General features: G+C 40.5%; 1 protein-coding gene across 4 annotated transcripts in view; it reads left to right on the plus strand.

Moving 5' to 3' along the window:
• Window positions 1–22,849, plus strand: part of fndc3a (fibronectin type III domain containing 3A) — a 49,708-nt gene that overhangs the window by 1,424 nt on the left and 25,435 nt on the right. For all 4 annotated transcript variants that reach the window (XM_040130385.1, XM_040130384.1, XM_040130383.1 and 1 more), the window contains 2 exons: window positions 2,385–2,528; window positions 15,717–15,792. In XM_040130385.1, the coding sequence (XP_039986319.1) occupies window positions 2,418–2,528; window positions 15,717–15,792 (187 nt within the window). In that variant the 5' untranslated portion in view covers window positions 2,385–2,417. The remainder of the gene's footprint in view (window positions 1–2,384; window positions 2,529–15,716; window positions 15,793–22,849) is intronic.

The following is a 22,849-nucleotide window of genomic DNA, read 5'->3' on the forward strand; positions in this document are numbered from 1 at the left end:
TCGACTGCTCTCTCAGCCACAGTCAAATATGATGTTAAAGCAGGGCAACAACAGATGTTTCCACAATTTCGTTATAGACGTAATGTTTATTGTGCTGTAACTGGACAGGCTGTACACGGGCTTTAGTGTAATGCAACCGCAAACTGAGTTTAACACCATAGTCGGCTGGTGTTTTTCACTGGTTTTAATAGGAGGCTGTGGTGATTTCTGATTATTTATCAGCAACTTTTATAGCCAAATGTTTTCCTAGAGGAGGCATAGGAGTAAAAAGGGGAAAGTACCAACCTGCAAAGGTAACTCCAAGTATTTAATAACTGTAGTACACAAATCCCTTTATAATCGCCCGCTCACCGTCATAAAATGGCATCACATTAGGAAAATGAATGATAAACTACAAAATTTTAATTTCCTGTGTGAGAAAAATTCTAGTGCGTGAAAGGAGGATGGTCATGGTTACATGGAAAGAAGAGAAGTGCCTGTTACACAGATCCCCCCTTTGTTTCTTCTCCTTTCACTGACCCCTAAGTAGCTGTTGTGACTGTGTTCTTAGCAAACAGTTTTAAAATTGACCTTGGATTTACTTGAAATTGGCCCGCGGTAATATACCAAGTGATTTCAGCGATTGACTTGGAGGCCTAATGACCACAGAAGGAGCCTGCCATCATCTAAAGCCTGCTAGTAATACTGGGCTAATCTCATGTCAGTCCTCTACTGCAGCAATAGTTCCCTCAAATCTAGTTCATTGACCATCAGACTGTAAACTGACTTTGTTGTTTAAGCTTAAGGAGGGGAGGGGCTAAAGCTAACAGATAAGCCAGATCACTGTCAGGTATAGGGGCGCATGCGCTAGATTGTAATTAGGTTCAAGGACACATGTTACATTTCTCTCATGGTGTTCTGTCGTTTTTTGAGAGAATTTTGGTAGCCATGTGATCCTTTTACAACTTTTTTTAGTCCTCAGTGTGGCCCGGTGCCTTTTTAGTCTTATTTCATTGCAGTGTTTTAAGAGGAACTGTATCTTCTCTGGATACTCTCATAGGGTTTGACTTGACATGAGTTTATGTATAATCCCCGTTGGTTTATCTGCATTTGTTGATTGTTGGAATTTAGTAGATATAATACACCAACATGTTCAACTTTTGATATATTTGTGTTGTGTGAAGGATGTGAGAACGCTGTGTGGGAATATCACTGTGATTTATCGTTGTTGTTGTTGCTGCTGCTGATGTTTATTGATAAACTCTCTGGTAGAGTACTTCAAACATGCTTCTTTTTGAGTATATTTTGGCTCATGGCTTGCCCTTTGATTAAATGATTTCATATTGACTATACAAGTTCCATGTAAATGGAGCATGCAACATATAGCGTAGACAAGTACCCAACAGGAGTAATCAATAAAAAGACTCCCACGACAGCTCAAATGGGTGTTTCAAATGGCTTTTCATATTTATATCCTATAAGCTGGTGTAACCTGGCTGCTCATTGATACCTTCAGAAAATATCTTTTAGAGCAAAGGAGTGGGCTGCTGGGCCTGAAAATGCTGCCAGTGCATGACTAGCAATGGAAACCCATGAATGTGTTTGGAAATTAATTATGATGTGCATCAAATTCCCACTCAGTACGATTCTGCTTTTTCACCATGTCCTTACTGGAAACAACTGTACATTTTGAGGTTATTTGCCTCATGCCCGATATCTTTTGTACTAGAGGAGGCAGAATTTTAAATCACTAAATATTGAACTTAATATCATAAAATGGGAAAAAAATAAAATAAAATCCACCACCAATGGAGGATAGCAGTTGTGTGCGCCCCATTTCCCAACCCTCTTAGCCTAAAAATATTTACGTCATTTTGAATTCAGTATTTGTCATTCTCACATATTTGTTTTAATATTTAAAAAAAAAGGCTTGCATATATAGAAAATGATAAATATATTTTGTAGTGGTCAATATGATCCTCTTAATTTGTAGTAATTTATATCCACATCCATCCACCCCTTCATCTAGCTTTCCTTTCAACCAGCCAGCCTTCATTTTCATAACTTAATTAAATCCTATAGCCAGAAACGATAAGAATCCCCGGAATTTCTGAAATTTATACCATATTCTACAAAAAACCTGCCGGAGAACATTAAAAAAATCAGCGTACCTTCAGCAGTACACATTTTTTGTCAAGCTAAGATAAAAGCAATCCCGGTATTATACAAATATAGGTGATCATATGTTCATAATGTACAATAGGAGAGGGGAGAGAGAAGCCCCATCCTGTTGACATTCTAGGTAAATGTAGTTCTCACCACAGGTGTAATGAAAAGACGATGATGCCACAAACCCTTCTGGCCGACCTTGAACATTTCCATTGATCGCTGTGTCTTTGTTGCAGGAGTACCTCTTCAGTGGTGTGAATGAGGGAGACATGGCAGACCACACCCCACCTCTGGAGTCCGGCCAGCTTCTCAGCCCTGAACTCCCAATCCTGGCTTCACCACCACCACCAGCCATGGTCAACGGGGATGGCCCCCAGCAGGTACACTCAGACCCCTTTGGCCTCATGTCTCTCCGCTATTAGTCACACTTGCTGCATCCAGTCTGTTATGCCCAAATGGACTTTTAGCAATCTGCCCTCATAATTACAGTTGAGGGGATTTGTTAAAAGTGGTGCCCCTGGCTTATTTAGTCTGTTGTCGGCCAGAAGCGTGCAGCTGTTCAACTTTTGCGTGTTTTTCTCCATGTAGCTAAGCCTACCAGGCGGAAAACGGAGGCATAATGGCATGTGTTGGCTTTTTGTGCGGAAAATGTCAGAAATGTTTGTACAATTGTATGCGTAACACTGGACTATTTTGGAAAGCCAGGAATATTGCTGCCTTAAAATGCTACTACAGTCATGAACATAATCAGTAAAATTGAGAAATTTTAGCAAGTAAGTGTACTTAAAGCACTTGAGCACTTACTTAACAAGTAACAGTAACACAAGAGGCAGTGACATAGTATATGGTTTGAACACTAATGTGGTGTTGGGCCTGATATGTAGTCCAGCAGAGGCTGCAGCCAGGGTTATGTGTGTCAGGCAATAATAAATCCAAAACATGTCTGAAACCCTGCATGTACAGTTTTGTAACATAATGACTAAAGAAAAATAAGACGTTAATGTGTGAATTACATTTTTTTTATTTTTAGTTTTATATGAATTAATTTATTTTATATATACCTTTTGCCTTACTACAGTAGTGGAATAATCAAGATTACAATGTCTCAAACCCAGCTGCATTTTCAGGACAATTTCCCTATTGTGTTGCTATAAACCTGTTTTCTGATACATTTACATTGACAGCAGCCTTTATAGCATCTACCTCTTGTGAAACCTAAAGCATTTTGTGGCTTGTTTCAGGTGCTAAACAAAATATGCAGATATGGTTCTTACTCAGATAAGTATTGAAACAACCAAAACGGATTTGCTGTTAGTATATTTCATAGGCAGCAGGTGCTTGTTAGTTACGAACCACATACTGTATCTCTCAGTTTTGATAGCAGCCACTGCTGAATTGGTACAGAATATGGGGTAATATCCCCCATCATCTCTTGTCAGTATCAGAGTTAGACTGAGAGGCCCTGACAAGCCTGGGTGATTTTCCCTGTCATTTCGAGGGTCATCAGTTCGATTTGCTTAAGTTTCCGTGACTTCCTGGGGGACTGCATGGAACCCACGGTGATATCTCTTCCGTCATTTCCTCAGTCTTGTGCAGTTCGTCCAGATAAGACTTGCTAATATTAGCACTGCCCTATAACATGCCTATCCACCCATCTTGTCATTTTCCACAGCGGAAAATCCCAGACCTGAATCGGGCTTTGTTCACGTAGAGATCAAATTTTACTGGTTGTGACGGGCTGTTAGGGTGTTGTTCTCATGGAATACCAGTTACCTTAACAACTCCCACAAAAGTTACTTGATTATCCAAACATGTCCCGTGTCAATGTTTACAGTGTTTTATGAGAGCTAGAGGAATAAAATGTGGCTGTTCCTTCCTTGCTTACATCATTACCACCCTGCTGCTCAGACCAGTTTGAGACACTGCATGTTCATGATCACTGAAACGTACTGATTTGTGTTCGTGTGAGGAAGAATAACAAGTATCAGATAACACAGCAGTATCTGTGTTTTTCGAACCACAGCATGGTGACTGTTTTTTGCACTAGGGGTGTTTCTGTAACCCTCTTAGACATATCAATAACTACATACATGATCTACAGTTAGATAAAAAAAAAAAAACAATGGGTTTCTATTGAGTGAAGATTTGATATGATTTGATCTTTTCAAATTGAAGTTTGAATGAATGTAGCTACAAAGCAATATTATTAATGGCGAAACAGCAAAAAATTGTAAAGAAGATTTTATTTAGATTATGAAGGATCCAGAGCTGATTATTGCCACACCAATAGTGAACAATGATACGCAAGGCAGCCTTTTGGGCAGTGCCTTTTTTTTTTTTTTTTTTTTTTTCTTTTCTTTCTTTCTCCACTGAAATGCTGCCAGAGCTGGATGTTATGCATTGCAGTTTCAGTTTCATCCATCTGTAACCATCATTTTCAGTAATGCTTGCAAAAAACATGGTTTGGTACTTATATGTACTACCTTTGACTGTGTTGAGGAGTTGAGAGTGAGTATGCATTTGCTAATGGTAGCATGGTTAACTTGCCTTAGATTGACTTCTGCTGATAGGGATTTATTTATTATTTTAACACAAGAGTGGGTGGGTCATACACAAACACACATACTAAAGGCTCAGGAGCAGAGAGACTCGTTGTTTTTTATCCTAACTGGATTTTTGACATCTGTATTGATTGATCTTTGGTTCTGAATTGAAGTAGCCATATCTTTTGCCTATTAAATCAATTTTCTTATACGTATCAGTTCATCTTTGCACCCTCCATGTTCACAGTGTTGGTGATTTTGATTGTATTAACCTTTCATTGTATTAACTTTTAAGCTATGTTAGTTACTTGAAGTTTTAGTACCTTGTAGAAAGCACAGGGAATTCACCTGTGATCCAAAAATTTTGCATTATTCAATGTAGAGCTTTTCAAGGATTGTCGTTTGAGCTTTGCTGTGACTAAGATGTAGCTTATGTGTATTGTGTGTCTGAGGAGGTGTGTAAATATCATGGCAGCTGGAGAGTGAGAAGCAGGAACCACTGGAGGGGTCTGGGCCATGACAGAGCGAGGCAGGACTGTGGTGACAGTGAAGAGGATTCACAGCGATGGCTGACCCCTCTGTTACTGACCTTTAGTTGTAGAGGCTGCAAGGACACCTCATTCTTTGTTCTTGGTTTCTTTATCCCAGTCTTGACAGGCTTGGTATTAACGGTCTGTTTGACCAGTTATTCTGAGTCAGAGAGGAAGCTGTTGTCTTGGGGTCATTACCTGTGATGATTCCTTTTTAGAGATGACTTTGGGTACAGTATGATTCACTGCTTCCGTCCATTTAAGCCCCTCTCCCCACAACTTTTTCCTGCTCTTGCCATTTGGTTTGTAGCTAAATTTATAACAGATGAATCAGTCTGTTACTGTCAATGTTTAAGCCTAGCTAATGGTTTATATACTTAGCTGTTGTCTCTGCTGATGGTTATGTATATTTTCTTCCATGTTTTTCATTATTTTTTTCATTAGACCCTCCAGTTAATGTTTTCAAGCTCTTTGTGCTTGTGCTTTTTATGTTCCTCTGCTTTGATGGTTTTTAGGTCTGTATTTGTTACCTGACAGACTGTGAGTGATAAAAACACTTCTGAGAAAAAATTAAAAAGCCATTAGTAGAAATGGTCCATTGGCAGTTATTTTTCAGGATATTCTCAAGAGTATCACCCCTTGGTACGGACGTCTTGTTATGCAGTTTCTGTTAGAAACCCTTCCCTAGGAAACATCCCACCTTTTTGGGAAATACGTATAATTACACAATCTTTCAAGGCAACGTAGCACTTTTTCTACTCACGACATTTTCTTATTTAAACATAATCATGTTGGTTTTAAATCTTGTATGACATGAGCTGAGCTTTAAACATCGGAAACCCTCTGTTTGCTCTGGTCGTGTGTGAGAACACTCAGCAATATACAGTAACAACACAAATTGAACAGGGAGCACACAGCCATAAGCGTGTGGTCTGCTTGTGGCTACGTGCCATGCGTGGGCTAATGTCACTGTGGGATGGTGAGACCTCACTCCTGACTCAGCCGTCTTTAGTGCTGGCCTTGTATGCTATAGCCAGACACAGGAGACAAGGCCCTGGACATGTCCCCCTCACAAGTTGCCAGAGGGCCTGAGATGTTGTGACAAAAATGCAACCCACTCTTCTCGTCTCCTGGTCAGGCACTGAATCATCTGTGAAGATGGGGGTGAGCCCACTATTTGTCAACTATTGTGAGGAGGTGGACATTGCGTGACTCAGCAGTGCTTAGGACACTTTCTTCTAAGCCAGTGAGACAAACCATACCATTATTACTGCACCAATTTACAGAACAAATACAAGTACTGAATATCAAGTAAATCAGTTGATGGATCTGAGCACCACTCAATAACCATAACTAGTACTGGCCTATTCATACAGCTACAGAAACAAGTACTACAAGTGATCAACCTATGTGCTGAAAGCTTTAAGCTAACTCTGGTACAGTACATCAAATGTCAACATTTCATTTTGTACGTACATACACTACCGGTCAAAAGTTTTACAACACCCGCATTTTTCCAGTTTTTATTGAAATTCAAGCAGTTCCAGGCCAGTGAATAACCTTAAAGGACGTATAAGCAATTCTGAAGAACGATTGTTGAAATTTGAACTCAACGGCCAAACAAATGGACCCCTCCCTTCGGTGCTCCTTTTTGGAAGCTCCGTCTCGAAAAATTCATGGACACGCATTGCGGAGGCAATGACACTAAAAACTGGGCTAGCCAGCCAAAAGAGAAACATGGCGGAATCCGCTGAAGCGTCCGCTGCATGAGGGTAAGTTAGCGTCAGCAAGAGAAAGCAGTTTTTATCGCTACGAAAATACAGGTGGCATATACTGTAGAAAGTGTGACAAAAAGCCTGTCTATGTGTGTATAGGCGTTAAAGCCAAATACTTATCTAAGCCAATGTCTAAGCCGAAGAGTAACTTAGCCTATCTATTTGTAACATTATTGCTAGTAACTTTTTGGAGCAACATTGTTTCTAGTAATTCTAAATGAACAAGGAAGAAAATAACATGGCAGGTGTATATCTCTGTCGTTATTTAGATTTTCTTCTTACTATGGTGTAATTCCACAGAAGGTGCGATGAGTAACGTTACACAGGTGAAGACTTGTAATTCCAAGGGGAATAATGTGAGGCCTACCGAAGCTGGTAAAATATGTTTATACCAAGTTTGCAAGGTAATATCTCCAGTGCTTTTTACGTGGAATGGTGTAGCTCTGGTCCTCTTGGGAGAGGAGCTGGCAGAAGCAGAGGAAGAGGCAGAGGTTGGGGTGCTTTGTGTTTTATGGCTCAGTTGAGCCAGTTTGTTCCTTTCCCATTTACAGAGCCAGGACTGTGTACACAAACACCATTTTTTTTCAGTGCTCGCACAAATCGGACAGCTAGCGGACCGTGAGGAGATATTCGTTTACGTCGCTTCTGCAACAGTATTTGGAGGAACTTTCTGAACAATATTTGATTTCCACTGTAGAACGAACGCCATGAGTTTGAAAGCTGAATTAATCAAAAATTTAGATTAAAGTTAGTTTAACAAGATTCCATGATTCCTTGTTATTAAAACCTCCAACTGTTTATTTTTTCTATGCTTTAATTTCAGAAACGCTGAGACACTGAATTATGTAAATTTAATAACAGCTGGAAAAATTGAGGTGTTCTAAACAGTTGTGTATATGTATACTGGATATGTATGTGATATAATTAATATATGAGTGCAATCCTAACATTAGGTAAACAGAAGAATGATTTGTTAGCTTAAAAATGTACTATACGGCATTTTATGTAATAGAAATAATAAAAAGTGTTGAAATGAATAAACATGGATTGTAAAGTGGTTTTATTGTAAATTTTAACATAAGAAATGTTCACATCATGTTTGTAATACAATCACTTAATTGCGTTTTGCACTAAAACGACAAAGTTGTATTCTTTATTTCAAGTATAAAATCTGATATCATTATTTCCTCATCAGTATTTCACTGCTAACTCTCTCTGGCTGGATGGAGGGAGTAAAACGAAAATTGTAATGTATTGGAAATCCAGGAGGAGGACATATGACATCATCATTAAAAATGGCCAAAATGTGAAACTACCTGGACTTTTCCTAGAGCAGGTTGACTGACCAAACAGAGTGACTAAGCTAGAAGAACCTTGGCCAGGAAGCTGACATGGAACTGAAGGATAGCTCTGACAGAAGTATAAAGTGCCTTCACTGTGATGAGAGATTGCTTTAGAAGGACTACTCTCAGTACAGCACTTCACAATTATGGGCTATATAGTGGAGGAGCCAGATGGAAGGTAGTCCTGAGGAGAAAAAATGCACATGACAGCATGCCTGGAGTTAGCAGAAATGTGAAATTTTCAGAGGTCGTGAGTCAAAAGATAATGTGGTCTGATTTAACAAAAATGAAAAGTTCAAGAGTAGCGGAGTTCTCCGTATCAGTACCACCACAGCCTATCGCATATATATCACAAGCGCCAGTGTGAAGCATGGTGATGGCAGCATCAGACTGTGGGTTTTTTTTTTTAATTTTTTTATAGATATTAAAAGGAGCAAAGACCAGAGCCAAATATAGGTCTCAATATAAGTCTTGAGCAAAATCCTCTTGCCAGTGACATCCTTATCCTATATGAGTGCTGATTTGACATTTAGCGGGACAATAATCCTAACCATGCACCCAGGCTATGACTATATGCTTTGATACATTTATAAGAGCATCCACAAAATGTTATCTAACAGATTAGCTCCTCTGTGAGTTAATATTGCTAAGGAGATAATGAATATTTACAGAGACGTGCTACAGCATGAACACCTCTTGGAAAGGTTTTTTTTTTTTCCCTGCCTGTTTCTATCCGACTATCTTTTCATGCAACGTTTCCCAGGGAATCTGGAGGGTGGATGATCAACAAATTGCCTTGAATTATCATTGCACGCATAAGCATATGCCATTAGCGGCAGGGAGACTGCGTTAGTGCTTGCTAGTTCCGACACTGGCAGGATTTTCCCTGTGTCATTTGGCTCCCGTTTCCTGTCCACCAGCTGCTATGTCACACCAACGCGCAGTAAACAATTAAGAGGAACAAATAGCGATAAACCTGAGCTCTGAGTCACCAATGGCTGAGAATCGTCAGAGCTAACAGCCATGAACGCGCAGAACAGGTCCATTCTCCTGGGTAATAAAACACAACAGTAGCCAACAGTGTGACAGTGTGTGCTTCCTGGTCCGCACTCTCTTTGCAGAGGGCTCTTAACTTTCGGACATACCATTCTATAAATTTGTGGTCTGATTGTCATTGTTCCTGTTCTCTTAATGCATGGTTTCTTCCATCCAGTGCTCTGTTAAAAAGATCATCCGTGTTGTGAATGTGACCAGGAAACCATTGCACATTGCAGTGCTTAGTCATCTGTGTGAAAGGTAACCTTTGCCGTATCCTGGCACTGTCTCAGAGTCTATCTACTTCCAAATGAAATCATCATACAGTTGGTCGTCTATGGCAGCTACAGAGTCGGTGCTGTGCCGGGCAGCAAAAAAAGTTGAAAACGGTTCAGCTTTTGCTGCAATGCATTTCGATGTCATCTGGAAAGGCACTGCGTTGGGTAGTCACATATGTGTGAGCGCGCATGCAAGCCTGTTCCTCCACCTGGACTTACTGGATCGTATTTCACTGTCTCACCGGTACATAAAACAACACACCCCCAGTAAGGCAGGCCCTTGCATTATTTATATATTGACTATTGAAATAATAGTCATGTTTTTCTATATTTTACAAAACAATCAGTTTTTGTATCAAATATGTTGTAGAAAATGTTACTGAAAACTGGGAAAAATAGATATTTATAGTTGAATGCCTGATGTTGATATAACATAATGAGGCAATCCTTTGAAACACAAAGCTACATAGTGATAGAATATAACCAGCATAAATTAATGAAAATGCCTAAAATATCTCAGTAACCTGTCCATATTCTAAACGCTAAAACACTTATCACATCGCAATACAGGATAATGTTATGTAGCCGTACATTTGAAAGGACAAGACCTCAATTCCGGGCTTTTTATGCAAATTGTTCTGGAACATCAGCCTCCACTTTTGCAGTAAATGTGTGAGGAGATGGCAGCAAGTAATTAAAAAAGGTGCCTGCTCTTTCAAAAGCAGTGCATTTGGTTGCTTGTTTTGGTAGAGCAGAGTCAAAAGTATCCGGGTTTATTTTATTTTGTTTATTTAGTTGCTGAGGCTGCTGAATTGCTATCTTAACAGTCTACAGTTCAATAAATAGAATCTCTGGAGTTGATGTGCCAATGCTTTGCCGCGGTTTTCAGTCGCTGTCAAATTACAGCAGATAGCCTTTCTCCTTATAATTATTTTATGGAAATACAGAAGTTTTGCCCTGCCAAGAAAACATCTAAAAATAGCATGTTTGGTTGATCGCAAGATGTATTTTTGATGTACAGAAAAAGACTTGAATCACCCCGAAGAGGGCGCTATCCAGATTTTACTTTGTGCTTTGTCCATAACTGCCTAGCTGTAGTTGTTAAAAGAAGAAAAAAACATTAATTCACTAGATTCTCGACATAATCGAAATAACACATTGTTGATTTGATCATTGCAAAATTTTAACCCCTTTTATGTGTATAGTGTTTTATTCTTTTTATAAAATGAATTTTACTCGTATTTCTCTAATTTCATCTTACTTCATACTTTTATTGTACTTGGGCCCTGATCATTTCTGCTGCCGGCTATATTATCTAGTTCCTTAAAATCGGCTTCTTTCATTTTACAGAGTAAAATGAACTGGAGGATTTCATTTTGTGGACGATTTTGATGTAACCCTTGCGTAGCAGTATCAGTGACGCAGAGTATATGTTAACTTGCACATGCTGATCAAGTGATCAACACTGTCGCTTTAAGGAACGATCCGTTTACAATGAATGAGGACAGATGTTAGAGAAGCAGTGAATACTTGCAAGCCCTGTTTATTGTGTCGCTGTAGAAATAGTGTCTCTGTTTTGACTGTCAGTGGGCTGCGTTGTGATCTTTGAAGACAGTAGAGAACTTGAGGCTGCAATTGTCGCAAGCGCTGGAGCTCTGCAATTGAACTCCCACAACCTCATCTCCTCTCACATCGATCGGAGTATTAAGAGAGGGTGTATGGCATGTCGCTCTGTGAATGGGAGAGAGAGAGCCAGAGAGAGTATGAGGGGGAGGAAAAGAAGGGAGGGAGGGAGGGAGAGGACTGTAGCGTAGTCGTGTGTGTCAGCCTCAGAAGCTGCGTGGGTCGCTCAGCTCCCTCACGCCATTGTTGTTGTTGTGAAAAAAGGCAGAACAAAGGACTCCCCACGCTATGGAACCCTTATACCTTTGCCGGCTCAGCTGTACCATGATCACACCCTGATGGAATGCTATTGAAATTAACCATATTAAGGAGCACAGCAGGCATTAACTGAGCTGGCACACAGTCAGTGACAGAGGCAAGAAGAAAAACTGAATAGCAAACTGAGGCATCATCCAAAATCTTTCTCATTTTTGGTCCTGTTTTCTTGGGTTCACCTGCCTCTTTTCCAGAAAGTGGCCACTGCTGATAAGGTTTCAGTCCCTTCTCTGAAGGTTTGGCGCGGATATTGCTGGGGCTTATTTGTTGAAGGGGTTGCTGTGGATACTGACGGTAGGGAGGCTGCACTGGAGCCACAGGATAGAGGGAACGAGCCGCCTGCTGCAGAGGGTGCCGCTATGGAGCAGATGAGGCTGAACCAGGCGAAGCAAACATGAGATTCACACCACACTTTCTGTGAAGGCTACATCCAGCGCAAGAGACTCAGCCCCATCTGCTTACATAGCTCCTGCTGCACTCCACACCTCTTGCCAGTTTCTTCCTGGATTTTGTGCAGGAGTTGATAGAAGTAGAGGGTGTAAAGGATCAGCCCAGCCAGATGTGTTAGCATCGCAGGTCATGTGATTTCTGATGAGGGTTGGGTGAAGTGGTGGAGGGTTTGGTAGACCCTGGAGCATCTTTTCCTTTCTCTGTAACTGCGTGAATAGCGACGCCTGAATGAGAAAAAGCAATGCGGGCAACAGTAAGTAGCAGTCAGATCTTTTGCAAGCAAGATTTCCTTCCTTTTGATTTCATTAACATGCAGTGAATGTCACAGTATAGGAGGGGTGTCCACCCCAATCTTCACACAGATTGGGGTGGACAACAAACATATACATGCGCCCAACTGTGTAGTGCCTAGACTTTGATTCAATCAGACCTCCCTTGACCCCACCCCCCCACCACCACCACCACCACCACCACCACCACCAGCTACGCTTGCTGCTGACGCTGCTTGTGTGGGTGTGTATGAACATATGAGTTTCTGTGTGGCAGTCAAAGGGCTCTTTCCTCTCCCTGCCGAGCACATGAATGGGAGCAGTGTCAGAGATGGAGGTGCTGATGATTTCTGTGCTTGAAGAGAACCATAGCCAAAGCCCTTTGCCAGGGGAGTGTAGATTCTATGACAGCGACTTCCACAAGAGTGAGGTAACTAGCGCCCACAGACTGTGCCAGGCAACAAAAACCTAGTTATTTGTGTTTTTCTTTGGCGTTTATAAGGATAAGTTAAGAGAAGGATGAATGGGTGATGATTTGGAGTGTGAAGTTGATTTTATTAACATAAAATGACCTGTTGATTAAGTGAATGGAAAAAAATGTCTCAGGTAATGTTAATAATTTTTGATTTATTTTCTTTTGGTCAAAAGAAGGTGACATTGTCAGAGACGTTGAAATGATTTGAAAAGTTTGTTCCTTGGACAAAAATGCACCTATTTTATGAGGTTCAATTCCAATGCTCAAGTCTGTTTTAAAACCAGAAGCAGCATGACTCAGTGTAGCAGTGTGTACCTGGTATTTCCAACAGTCATTATGAACTCTGTGAATGGTGTGAGGTATAATTAGTTTAGAGTTGTTTGGTTAAAGCTTAAAAATTTGCATGTAAAGCCTGATAGCTAGAGATGAGGAGATTTTTTCTGTACATTAATACTAGGTCTGGGCTGAAACAGTTCAGTTACAAATCATGATTCCTTTGAGAGTTTTTAATTGGAAATTCTGACAAAATCAATACTTTCAGACATAGAGGCTAATTGTTATTTTTTATTTTATTTTTTTACTTTGTTAAAAGAGGGTTGAAATAACAATCACAGCTGCTGCTGTCTGGCTTTTTACTTGCTTCATCTCTAGGCAGCATCTGAACGTTCCTGAAATTTACAGGTTATTTTTGTTATTATGGCTAGTGTACAGTAGGGAAAATGACATTGACTTTTGTAAATAATCACTTTTAGAAAAGATAAAGGTAATTTTACATCTCATGAACACAGACTTTGAAAGTTATCAAGCAAAAATTAATATTTCAACCATGTCATCAGATGAATTCAAATTTTGTTTAAATATTTTGTTGTTGAAGATACCTAAACCATAATTTCATAGTTTTAAGTTTTAGGGTTTTTATTTATCATCAACCATGGTTAGCTGTAGGCACTGGTTGCATACCGAACTGTTCTTTTTCTGTTTGTCGTCTTGTTCCAGTTATTGGTTCAATAAATGTTTTAAGTCATCCACCAGGTTTGCCATATAATTTGTACGACCAAAAATATAATACATATTTGATGTAAAATTGAAGCTGTTTTTATAATACTATACTGCTTCTTAACAATCAGTCTGAGATACTTTGGATGATTTGGCTAGAAATTGACAGTAAGAGTTGATGTAGAATATGAGCTTGTGTACTTTTTGTGTGTGTTACATTAAACACCCCCTCTCACATATACAGAATATATCAGCCACAACATTAAACCCACCTGCCTAATATTGTGTAGGTCCCCCTCGTTGACTCGTTGAGGCATGGACGCCACAAGACCCCTGAAGGTGTCCTGTGGTAACAGACACCACGACTTTAGTAGCAGATCCTTTAACTCCTGTAAGTTGCGCGTCGGGACCTCCATGGATCGGACTTCCAGCACATCCCACACATTCTTGATTAGATTGACATCTGGGGAATATGGAGGCCAAGTCAACAGCTTGACCTCTTTGTCATGTTCCTCAAAGCAGTCTTGAGAAATTTTTGCAGTGTGGCAGGGCGCATTATCCCGCTGAAAGAGGCCACTGCCATCAGGGAATATCATTGCCATGAAGGGGTATACTTGGCAACAATGTTTAGGTAGGTGAAACATATCAAAGTAACTTCTTTATAAATGCCTGGACCAACGGTTTCCGAGCCGAACAATGCCCAGAGCATCAGACTCAGACACTCACGTGCCCATTGTAGGCACTTTCACCAGTGGACAGGGGTGAGTATAGGCACTCTGACCGATTTTTGCGGCTACGCGGCCCCATACTCAGTAAACTGCGCTGAACTGGGTGTTCTGACAGCTTTCTGACATAGCCATCATTAAAGTTTTCAGTAATATATCCTCCCCACGCACATCAATGAGCCTTGGGCGCTCATGACCCTGTCGCCAGTTCACCAGATATCCTTCCTTGGACCACCTTTGATAGGTACTTACAGCTGCGTACCGGGAACACCCCACGAGAGCTGCCGTTTTGGAGATGCTCTGACCTAGTCGTCTAGCCATCACAATTTGGCTCTTGTCAAAGTCGCTCACATCCTTACACTTACGCTCATTTTTCCTGCTTCCAACACATCAACTTCAAGAACTGACTGTTCACTTGCTGACTAATGCATCCCACCCCTTGACAGGTGCCATTGTAACAAGATAATAGATGTTATTCACCTCACCTGTCAGTGGTTTTAACATTGTGGCTGATCGGTATATACTGTCCTAATTATGGATTCAATTATCCAGGTATGGCAGTGGGTACTGGTGTTCACATTTAGTCTCCCATATGAAAAACCTAATCTGTTGGAAATTAATCTGGAAAACAAATGGTTTGGTTGAATGATAGAAGTGAATAGTTTTTTTTTGTTTGTTTCTTTTTGGTCTGCTTCACATATTCTAAGCAGACTGGAGCACTGGTACAATAGCGGACAGCTTTGTGTGTTTTGTTTGCAGTGATACTGTGTAATTTCTGTTTCTTTGTTGCCAGTGTCACCTACATATCAGGCGTTGCAGAAATGCTCTCAATGAGAGACAGGACTTAATTTTTTCCTATTATGATTTACAGGTGACGGTATTGTCGGTGTTAACACCAAACACTGTTGTGTCAAGACCGTTGTGTTTTTTTCACAGGAATGATGCTGCTTTTTTCACATTAGAGCTGTGGAGAAAAAATTTGCGGGATTAAATAATAAATTAAAGAATAAATTTGCATCTCGCAAAATCTTGAGTTTGCATAATGCCGGGAAGACTTGTATAAAAAAATCGACTGTGACCTCTGTTTACAATACCGACATGTAAAGTTGTTCATGTACAAAAGGGGCTTCATTTTTACAAGGTAGTCGCTCTAGAACAAGTATAAAACTTAACTGAGAAGTCAAACGAAACTTCTCTTTGTTTCTCTACAGGTAATCCTGGTGCAGGTAAACCCAGGTGAGGCCTTCACTATTCGACGAGAGGATGGTCAGTTTCAGTGTATCACAGGTAAGAAAGCCACTGTGTTATTACATGTATATCTTTTCCAGTGTGATTCTGGATTTGAATGCATGTCGTCTAATAATCCAGTTGTAAAAAGATGAGGTGATCACAAAATATGAACTTTATAATACATATAGATATACAGTATTTGGACCTATGTGATATCATGCGATGGCATATAAATAACATGCAACTTTCAAGAACATTTCGTGTTTCATGTCTACGCCTTTTTAAGCTTTTTGCGTGTCATTTAACACTCTTTCAGTTGGGGTTAGGGTTTAGTCAGTAGAGAAATGACATGATGTGAAACGACGCAAAAAGCAATATATGCGTAGCGATAATACACAAATGACTTAACAAATTGGCGTGTTATTCATACTCTATTTTTTGATACAGGGCTGATTTGGACCCATGTTCTTCCCCCCTTCATGCAAGGCAAAAAGATTGCAAATTTCTTTCTTGTAGAGCATGGGAGATTCTAGTCTCGCGAAAACAAAACACATTTATTTAATCACATCTCTCAGTTAATGTTTATAGTACACCCTTTCCACAAATTTTTAAAAGGCATTGGTTAGTCATATGCTTTGAGCATATGTTTTTATACAGATAAACCATCTCTAAACATATGGTTTAGATATGCCAATCCCAAAGGCAACAAGATGAATGAAATTGTTTTATCTAAGTTTCATTCAAGGACATTTCCTAAATATGGAGACTGTGAAATGAGGAACAGGGGGGCACAGTACTACTGCAGAGCAGAGAATGCTTCATTAGGAGCAGACATACATATATCTTCACTGTGTGAGTTTCAGGGCATTTTGACAGAAAATAAATGCCTTCTTTGCTGCACTTTTCACAGGGCTGCTGCAAATCTCCAGGAAATGTATGGCTCTTTTCAAATGCTTAGTACTCTGCTTGTACCCTGACATTTATGGAAAGCTATGAGAATGGTTTAAATTACTTAATACAGCAAATATGGAGAATATCTAAAGCTGGGTGATATAGTTGAAATAAATATCACAATGCGAATAACATTTTCCTAATATTGATGTTTATCACAATAATATGCAAATAAGGAAATATGCAAAATCGCATCAAAAGAATATCAAACTGATGTTCAGTGCAATAAATTGTTCTATTCTTATGCATAACATAAGACACACATACACGTGAAGAGTGGCTTCACGAAAACCATTTCACAAATTTGCACTTTTTCAAGATCACAAACGCAGGCTCTTAAAAACTAGGGAAGAGGTTTTAACTGTACACTTGTGTTTGGATGATTAATAAAATGTACATGAACATGTAATTTATTCCCCCCATCTAAAATTTGCTTGCCTGTAGGAGGCAAAAAAAATTCAAATGAGAGCTTACAATATCTGTGATCTGTACATTTAGATTATTATGACGAATTAGGAAGCTTTGACACCCCCGTAAAATTGTCATCCAACCGTAAGATTGCTAAAGGTTCTTGCAGCTAACAGGAAGTTTAACGTAAGTAAGTCTGATCATTTTGTGTAAGGTTATATTAGGTTAAGCATAATCTGATGGACAGAGCTAGATTTTCGTTCAACCCATTTATTTCCAGCACCGGAATTCGTTCAGCTTTTTTCCCCCAGTGAAAAAGGGAGGGGTTTGGCCAGGATGCGCTGACGTATTTTTACAGAAATGACAACAGGACGGCAGTCATGTCTCATAGCTTCCAGGTTGCTTAATGACATAATTGCACGTTATGGTCCCAGCCAATATAGAGAATAGTACAGCTTGAACAAACCTGTCACTGCATCAAAGTGCATCAGTATGTTTTAACAAAGATGTTTTTTTAAGACACTGAGCTGATGCATCTAGAAAATGTACCATCACCTTCATTCTTGATGGGTTTTTTTAACAGTGAATATGATGATGTGTTTTCGTTGTTTTTTTTTTTTTTTCTTTGTTTGTTTTTTTGGCTTTTATTACGACACTTCCCCGAGTACACGATGTGTCACCCCTACACTTTTTTCCCAGACTGTCATACTCCTGTGTTCAAAAAACCCAACATTGTTTTCCCCTCTTTTGCTCTTCCTGTTGAATTTGACAGATGATAAACTGAACTTTGCACCAATACAATATCCTAATGTAAAATAAACATATGGTATAATTAGTGTGTGTTGGTAGAGGAGTTAGGGCAGAACAGCGGTGTTGGACTAAGATGTGTTACACATTCTTATTTGTCCTGATGGTTGTCATTTCCTTTTCCTCAATTGTTGGTGATTGGATTGGCTTTGTGACAGCAACAATGAAGTCTGGCTCCAACACGTCGCTGACACTGTGAACGGAAGACAGCTGGAGTAGTTGTAGGAGGTAGAGCTGTGGGCCCATAATTGTAAACAGTTATGATCAAATGTAGTTGCCTGGGAAAACATTTATCTGAAAATGATTTGCTTTGTTTATGGCTTGCTCCACACACACCCCTCCATGTACTGACATTTCTGTGAGCTCTCTGCCACCCTTTTTTTTTTCCTCTTTGTTTGTTTTTTTGGCTTTTATTACGACACTTCCCCGAGTACACGATGTGTCACCCCTACACTTTTTTCCCAGACTGTCATACTCCTGTGTTCAAAAAACCCAACATTGTTTTCCCCTCTTTTGCTCTTCCTGTTGAATTTGACAGATGATAAACTGAACTTTGCACCAATACAATATCCTAATGTAAAATAAACATATGGTATAATTAGTGTGTGTTGGTAGAGGAGTTAGGGCAGAACAGCGGTGTTGGACTAAGATGTGTTACACATTCTTATTTGTCCTGATGGTTGTCATTTCCTTTTCCTCAATTGTTGGTGATTGGATTGGCTTTGTGACAGCAACAATGAAGTCTGGCTCCAACACGTCGCTGACACTGTGAACGGAAGACAGCTGGAGTAGTTGTAGGAGGTAGAGCTGTGGGCCCATAATTGTAAACAGTTATGATCAAATGTAGTTGCCTGGGAAAACATTTATCTGAAAATGATTTGCTTTGTTTATGGCTTGCTCCACACACACCCCTCCATGTACTGACATTTCTGTGAGCTCTCTGCCACCCTTTTTTTTTTCCTCTTAAATTTTCCATTTAATTTGAGAAAGAAAAATAAAGGATGTCAGCATAACAGACATTTGTGAGTGAATGATGTTTCCTATCCTTTGAGACAGCAGCGGTCAGGTGCTTGTCATTTTAGCATAAATCTAATGACCTGTGTATAGACTAGTGAACACTGTTGAAAGCCTGTTATTTCTCGTCTATATCCTCTGACAATGCCTTGATACGTATATGAATAACAATGGGACAATAGGCCTGTGCAGTAGGCCTCAGACATCCAGGTCTAGATGACAAAGGAGCAAGAGCAGTGATATAAAGTGATGCTGCCCAGGCAGCATCCCATCATACATTTTGCTCACGCAGGGGCTCTTCTCCCTACTACTGTCTTGACTGAGCTCCTACACGGGCCCCCCATTATGAGCTGAGTAAACCTTCCTAATAGGGAGCAAGCATACATAGTCTCTCCATCAGAGGAGAAACAAAGAGCTGAGAGGTGCCACATAGATCAGTGTGACTGCTACTAACTGGCCTGTCACAGGGTGCGCTCATCTTTCTGTGACGTGAATAGAGGGATGACTCACCGCTTGCGGTGCAAGGAGGGAGGAAGAAGAGTGTGTGTGTTTGTGCATCTGGGCATGCATGTATGCGTGTGTGGTTGGTTGGTTTGATTTGTTGTGTGTTCACAACAACAGACTATCCCTGTTCACTTAAATGTCTGTTGCACATATGCATGTTTTCACCTTTAACCCTGGTATTTACTGACAGGGGCAGTGTGCCACAGTGACAAAGCCAGGATGATCTGGTTTACATGTATATTTTTGGATTTGCTCCATCCCACCACAATTTGTGTATTCAATCATGTATTTTTAGCAGCTGGATGTGCGTAATTGCTACGGGTTGGCGCATGACAGCCCGTTCAATACAAACAGACATCGTTGTAAAATGCAGTTTAGAGTAGGCCTTTTTCGCTATGTGCCTTGGACGAGGGGCCTTTGGCGAGGCCAGCTAATTAGAGTGGTCATTTAGCATCTTCCTGCTCGCTATCCTCCTTGCCATAAGGGGAGTTCTGTATGCGAGGGGACATGCCCTCATAGCTTCAACCAAGACCCCCAAAGCTCCCAGGGTCTGCCTTTCTCACCGTCTGCCACCGTAGATTTGAAGGCTATATCAATGGCACCAAGCGACAGACCACCTGATAAGCTTGGTGACTGATGAGGCAAGTCAGCATCAGTACCTTTGGGTTGATTAGAGCCACTTCTTTATCTGACTTAGTCTGCTGGTGATTCACCTCACTTTGGATGATTCAGTCTGTGGTTGATGGCTGAAAGCACTGTCTAGTTCCACTGGGCTTATTGAGCCTGATAGAGATGTTCCTTCTCCCACAAAAGCCAAGAAAGCCATTCTGGCATCTCAACAGGGAGCTGGAGAGAGAAGTAGGGAGAGAGAGAGAGTGAGTGAGTGTGTGTGTGTGTCTCTGTCTGTCTGTCTGTTAGTATGTTAATGCTTACACCTGGCTCATTTTTTAGCCATGTTGCCAGTGTCGTCTGCCTTTTCTCTCTGTTAGATACTGGTTGGTCAGCTGACTCATCTGTCTACTTGTCCCCTTATCTCTAATAGCTTAGCTGTGAAACACCTCATGTCATCCCTGATGGTGCTGCAGATGTGCTTAGTCTATTTTGTATCTGAGGGACTTGAGGCTGTCATGTCCCCTGTGCCTGAAACTGAGCAGCCAGGATGTGCACTGTTGACCATCTGATCTGACATTGTTTGCTGAGGGTGTATCCATACTGTAAATATACTAGAATAGTCTGTCCTGGGAGAAATTCCGCTGGAAATTACTTTAAGGAAGCTCTCCCGCTAAAATTAAAAATTTCTATCATTTGTTCAAGACAAGTTAGAATTTTTAGGACTGAGTGGAAAAAATGCAATTGGTATCATCAAATTGAATAGTTTGAGACTGTCAGAGTATGTCTATGCTTAGAAACAAGGAGATTATACTTTATTTTGTTCACCTACACTGGCTGGCAAAAATGTTTTTACCTGATCCACGCTCGAAGGTGAGTTGAAATGCTAGCCTTCATAGAGAGGTGGGAGATGCAGTATTGTTTAGATATGGGGATAACACATTTTCAGACAGTCTCTCTCCTCGAGGACATTCATATTATTGCACTCAGTTTTACACACCAAAGGTGACACAAATTGTTGTTTAACAGGTGAAAAAAGAGATCTTAAGAAAGAAATTTATACTCCCCTCCTCAACGCTGGACAGTCACAACGTGAAGTGGATGGGATTGTTGGGATGCACTTGGCACATTGTCTTTTTCGATAGATTATATGATCTGTAAAATGCCTAAAATCTGCTCATTTCAAGCCCCCCCCCCTCTTTTATATAATAAAAAAGAGATGGTTACTTTGCCAGCAAAGCAAAAATCTAGGCAGTAATTTTTACTTTATTTGAAATTTATTTCTAGCCACGTGGTTTGATTTAAAGTTGGTAAATATCAGTATAAAATATCAACAGCTTCACCAGCAAAAATATCTGTATCAGCTTTCCAAAACCATTTTTCATTTTATCACTCATTACATTCTTGGACACTGTCCCTCCTCCTTCCTTTTCTCATTCCCGACCGCTCTGTTTATTTATTTTACATTGTAGCTGGTGAGTGGGCAGCAAGGACTCCTCATGGAACAGTCGGCATGTACTGGGGGACTAGTGGCACAAGTGTTTTGCTTCCAGTGGTCAGTCCATTACTTTGACTAGGAATACAGCACGTAAAATTTCATGGGCTTGCGTGATCATATCCATTTGGATTAAAACGCATGTGCCACAATTGTGGTGTGGCTGCACGTTTCCTCACCCCCGGCGCCCCCTCCCAAACAAAACTCATCACATATGGTTCACATTATCGGGCCCCCAACATCAGACACATTAGCACATTATTTTTATATATTCACCGCCTCCTTCCAAGGACATGTACACAAACGTGTGTGCGGACGCACACACAGGCGCGGTTCCTTCACAGCTTTTGCAGTGAGTAGGTCTAAGAATGACTGAGCCTGTGACTCATTCTCCCATTGCAGCGTTGATACCAAAGGAGAGGGAGAAAGGGTAAAGAGGATGATGAGAGGGAGGGGTGTTCTACCAAAAAAAAAAAAAAAAAAACCCTTTTTTTTGTTTCGTTTTGTTGTTTTTTTCCTAAGCTTGGTAAGGGATGGGATGTCTGAAGCAGGGTGATATCATATCAACTAAGCTGTTTTTGTTTTCTGTTAAATTGTCAACATCATTGGGTTTGTGAGGTTGGCTTCTTGTTTCAGGAGAGACAGTGAGACAGTGGTTTTAGAGTGGAATCGTCATATCCTGAACGGAGCAAAGTAATTCATTATTTAAAAAAAATCCGGCCCCTGTGGTCACAGCCCTTCTTTTATTCTGGGTTTGTCTGGATGAGAGCAGCAGCAGCGTATGATGTTCTGTAATAAGCACCGGCGTGAAGGTTACTGATTCCCTCCCCTCCTGTAGACGTCACTCCTGCTGGTGGGGTTGAAAGAACCATGCGGATGCCTTGAATTATCAGGAATTCAGACAAAGTTTACTAACACCTAAATGAAAATAGCTGTTCTAATTAAATCGCTCCATCGTTTACTGTACAGCTTCCTCCTTCAGGCTCTGGTTTGCACGCTGATCAACAGAGACTGCCCGTTTCCCCTTTTTCCTCTCGCTCCCCTCCTCTATCTGCCTGGATGTAGTGGTTGGGTGCTAAGGGGCAAGTTGTGGAGTGGCAGCCTGGCCGTGGCTCCGTGATCTACTAATAGAATGTTACACTTATTGCAAATTACCACCCTCTTAATTGAAGGAAGACCTTTCTGCGCCCCGAGAGAAATGTGCCATGCCATACAAAAAGAGCACCATTTTCCACAGTGTAATCACTAAAAATCAAGGTTAGGATTTTAACTCGCAATTAGTGCGTATTTGTTTTATTGACAGTTCAGTACTTAGCCTCTTTCCCT

Source organism: Xiphias gladius, chromosome 7 (genome assembly GCF_016859285.1).
Source record: "Xiphias gladius isolate SHS-SW01 ecotype Sanya breed wild chromosome 7, ASM1685928v1, whole genome shotgun sequence".
Taxonomy (NCBI): Eukaryota; Metazoa; Chordata; class Actinopteri; order Istiophoriformes; family Xiphiidae; genus Xiphias; species Xiphias gladius.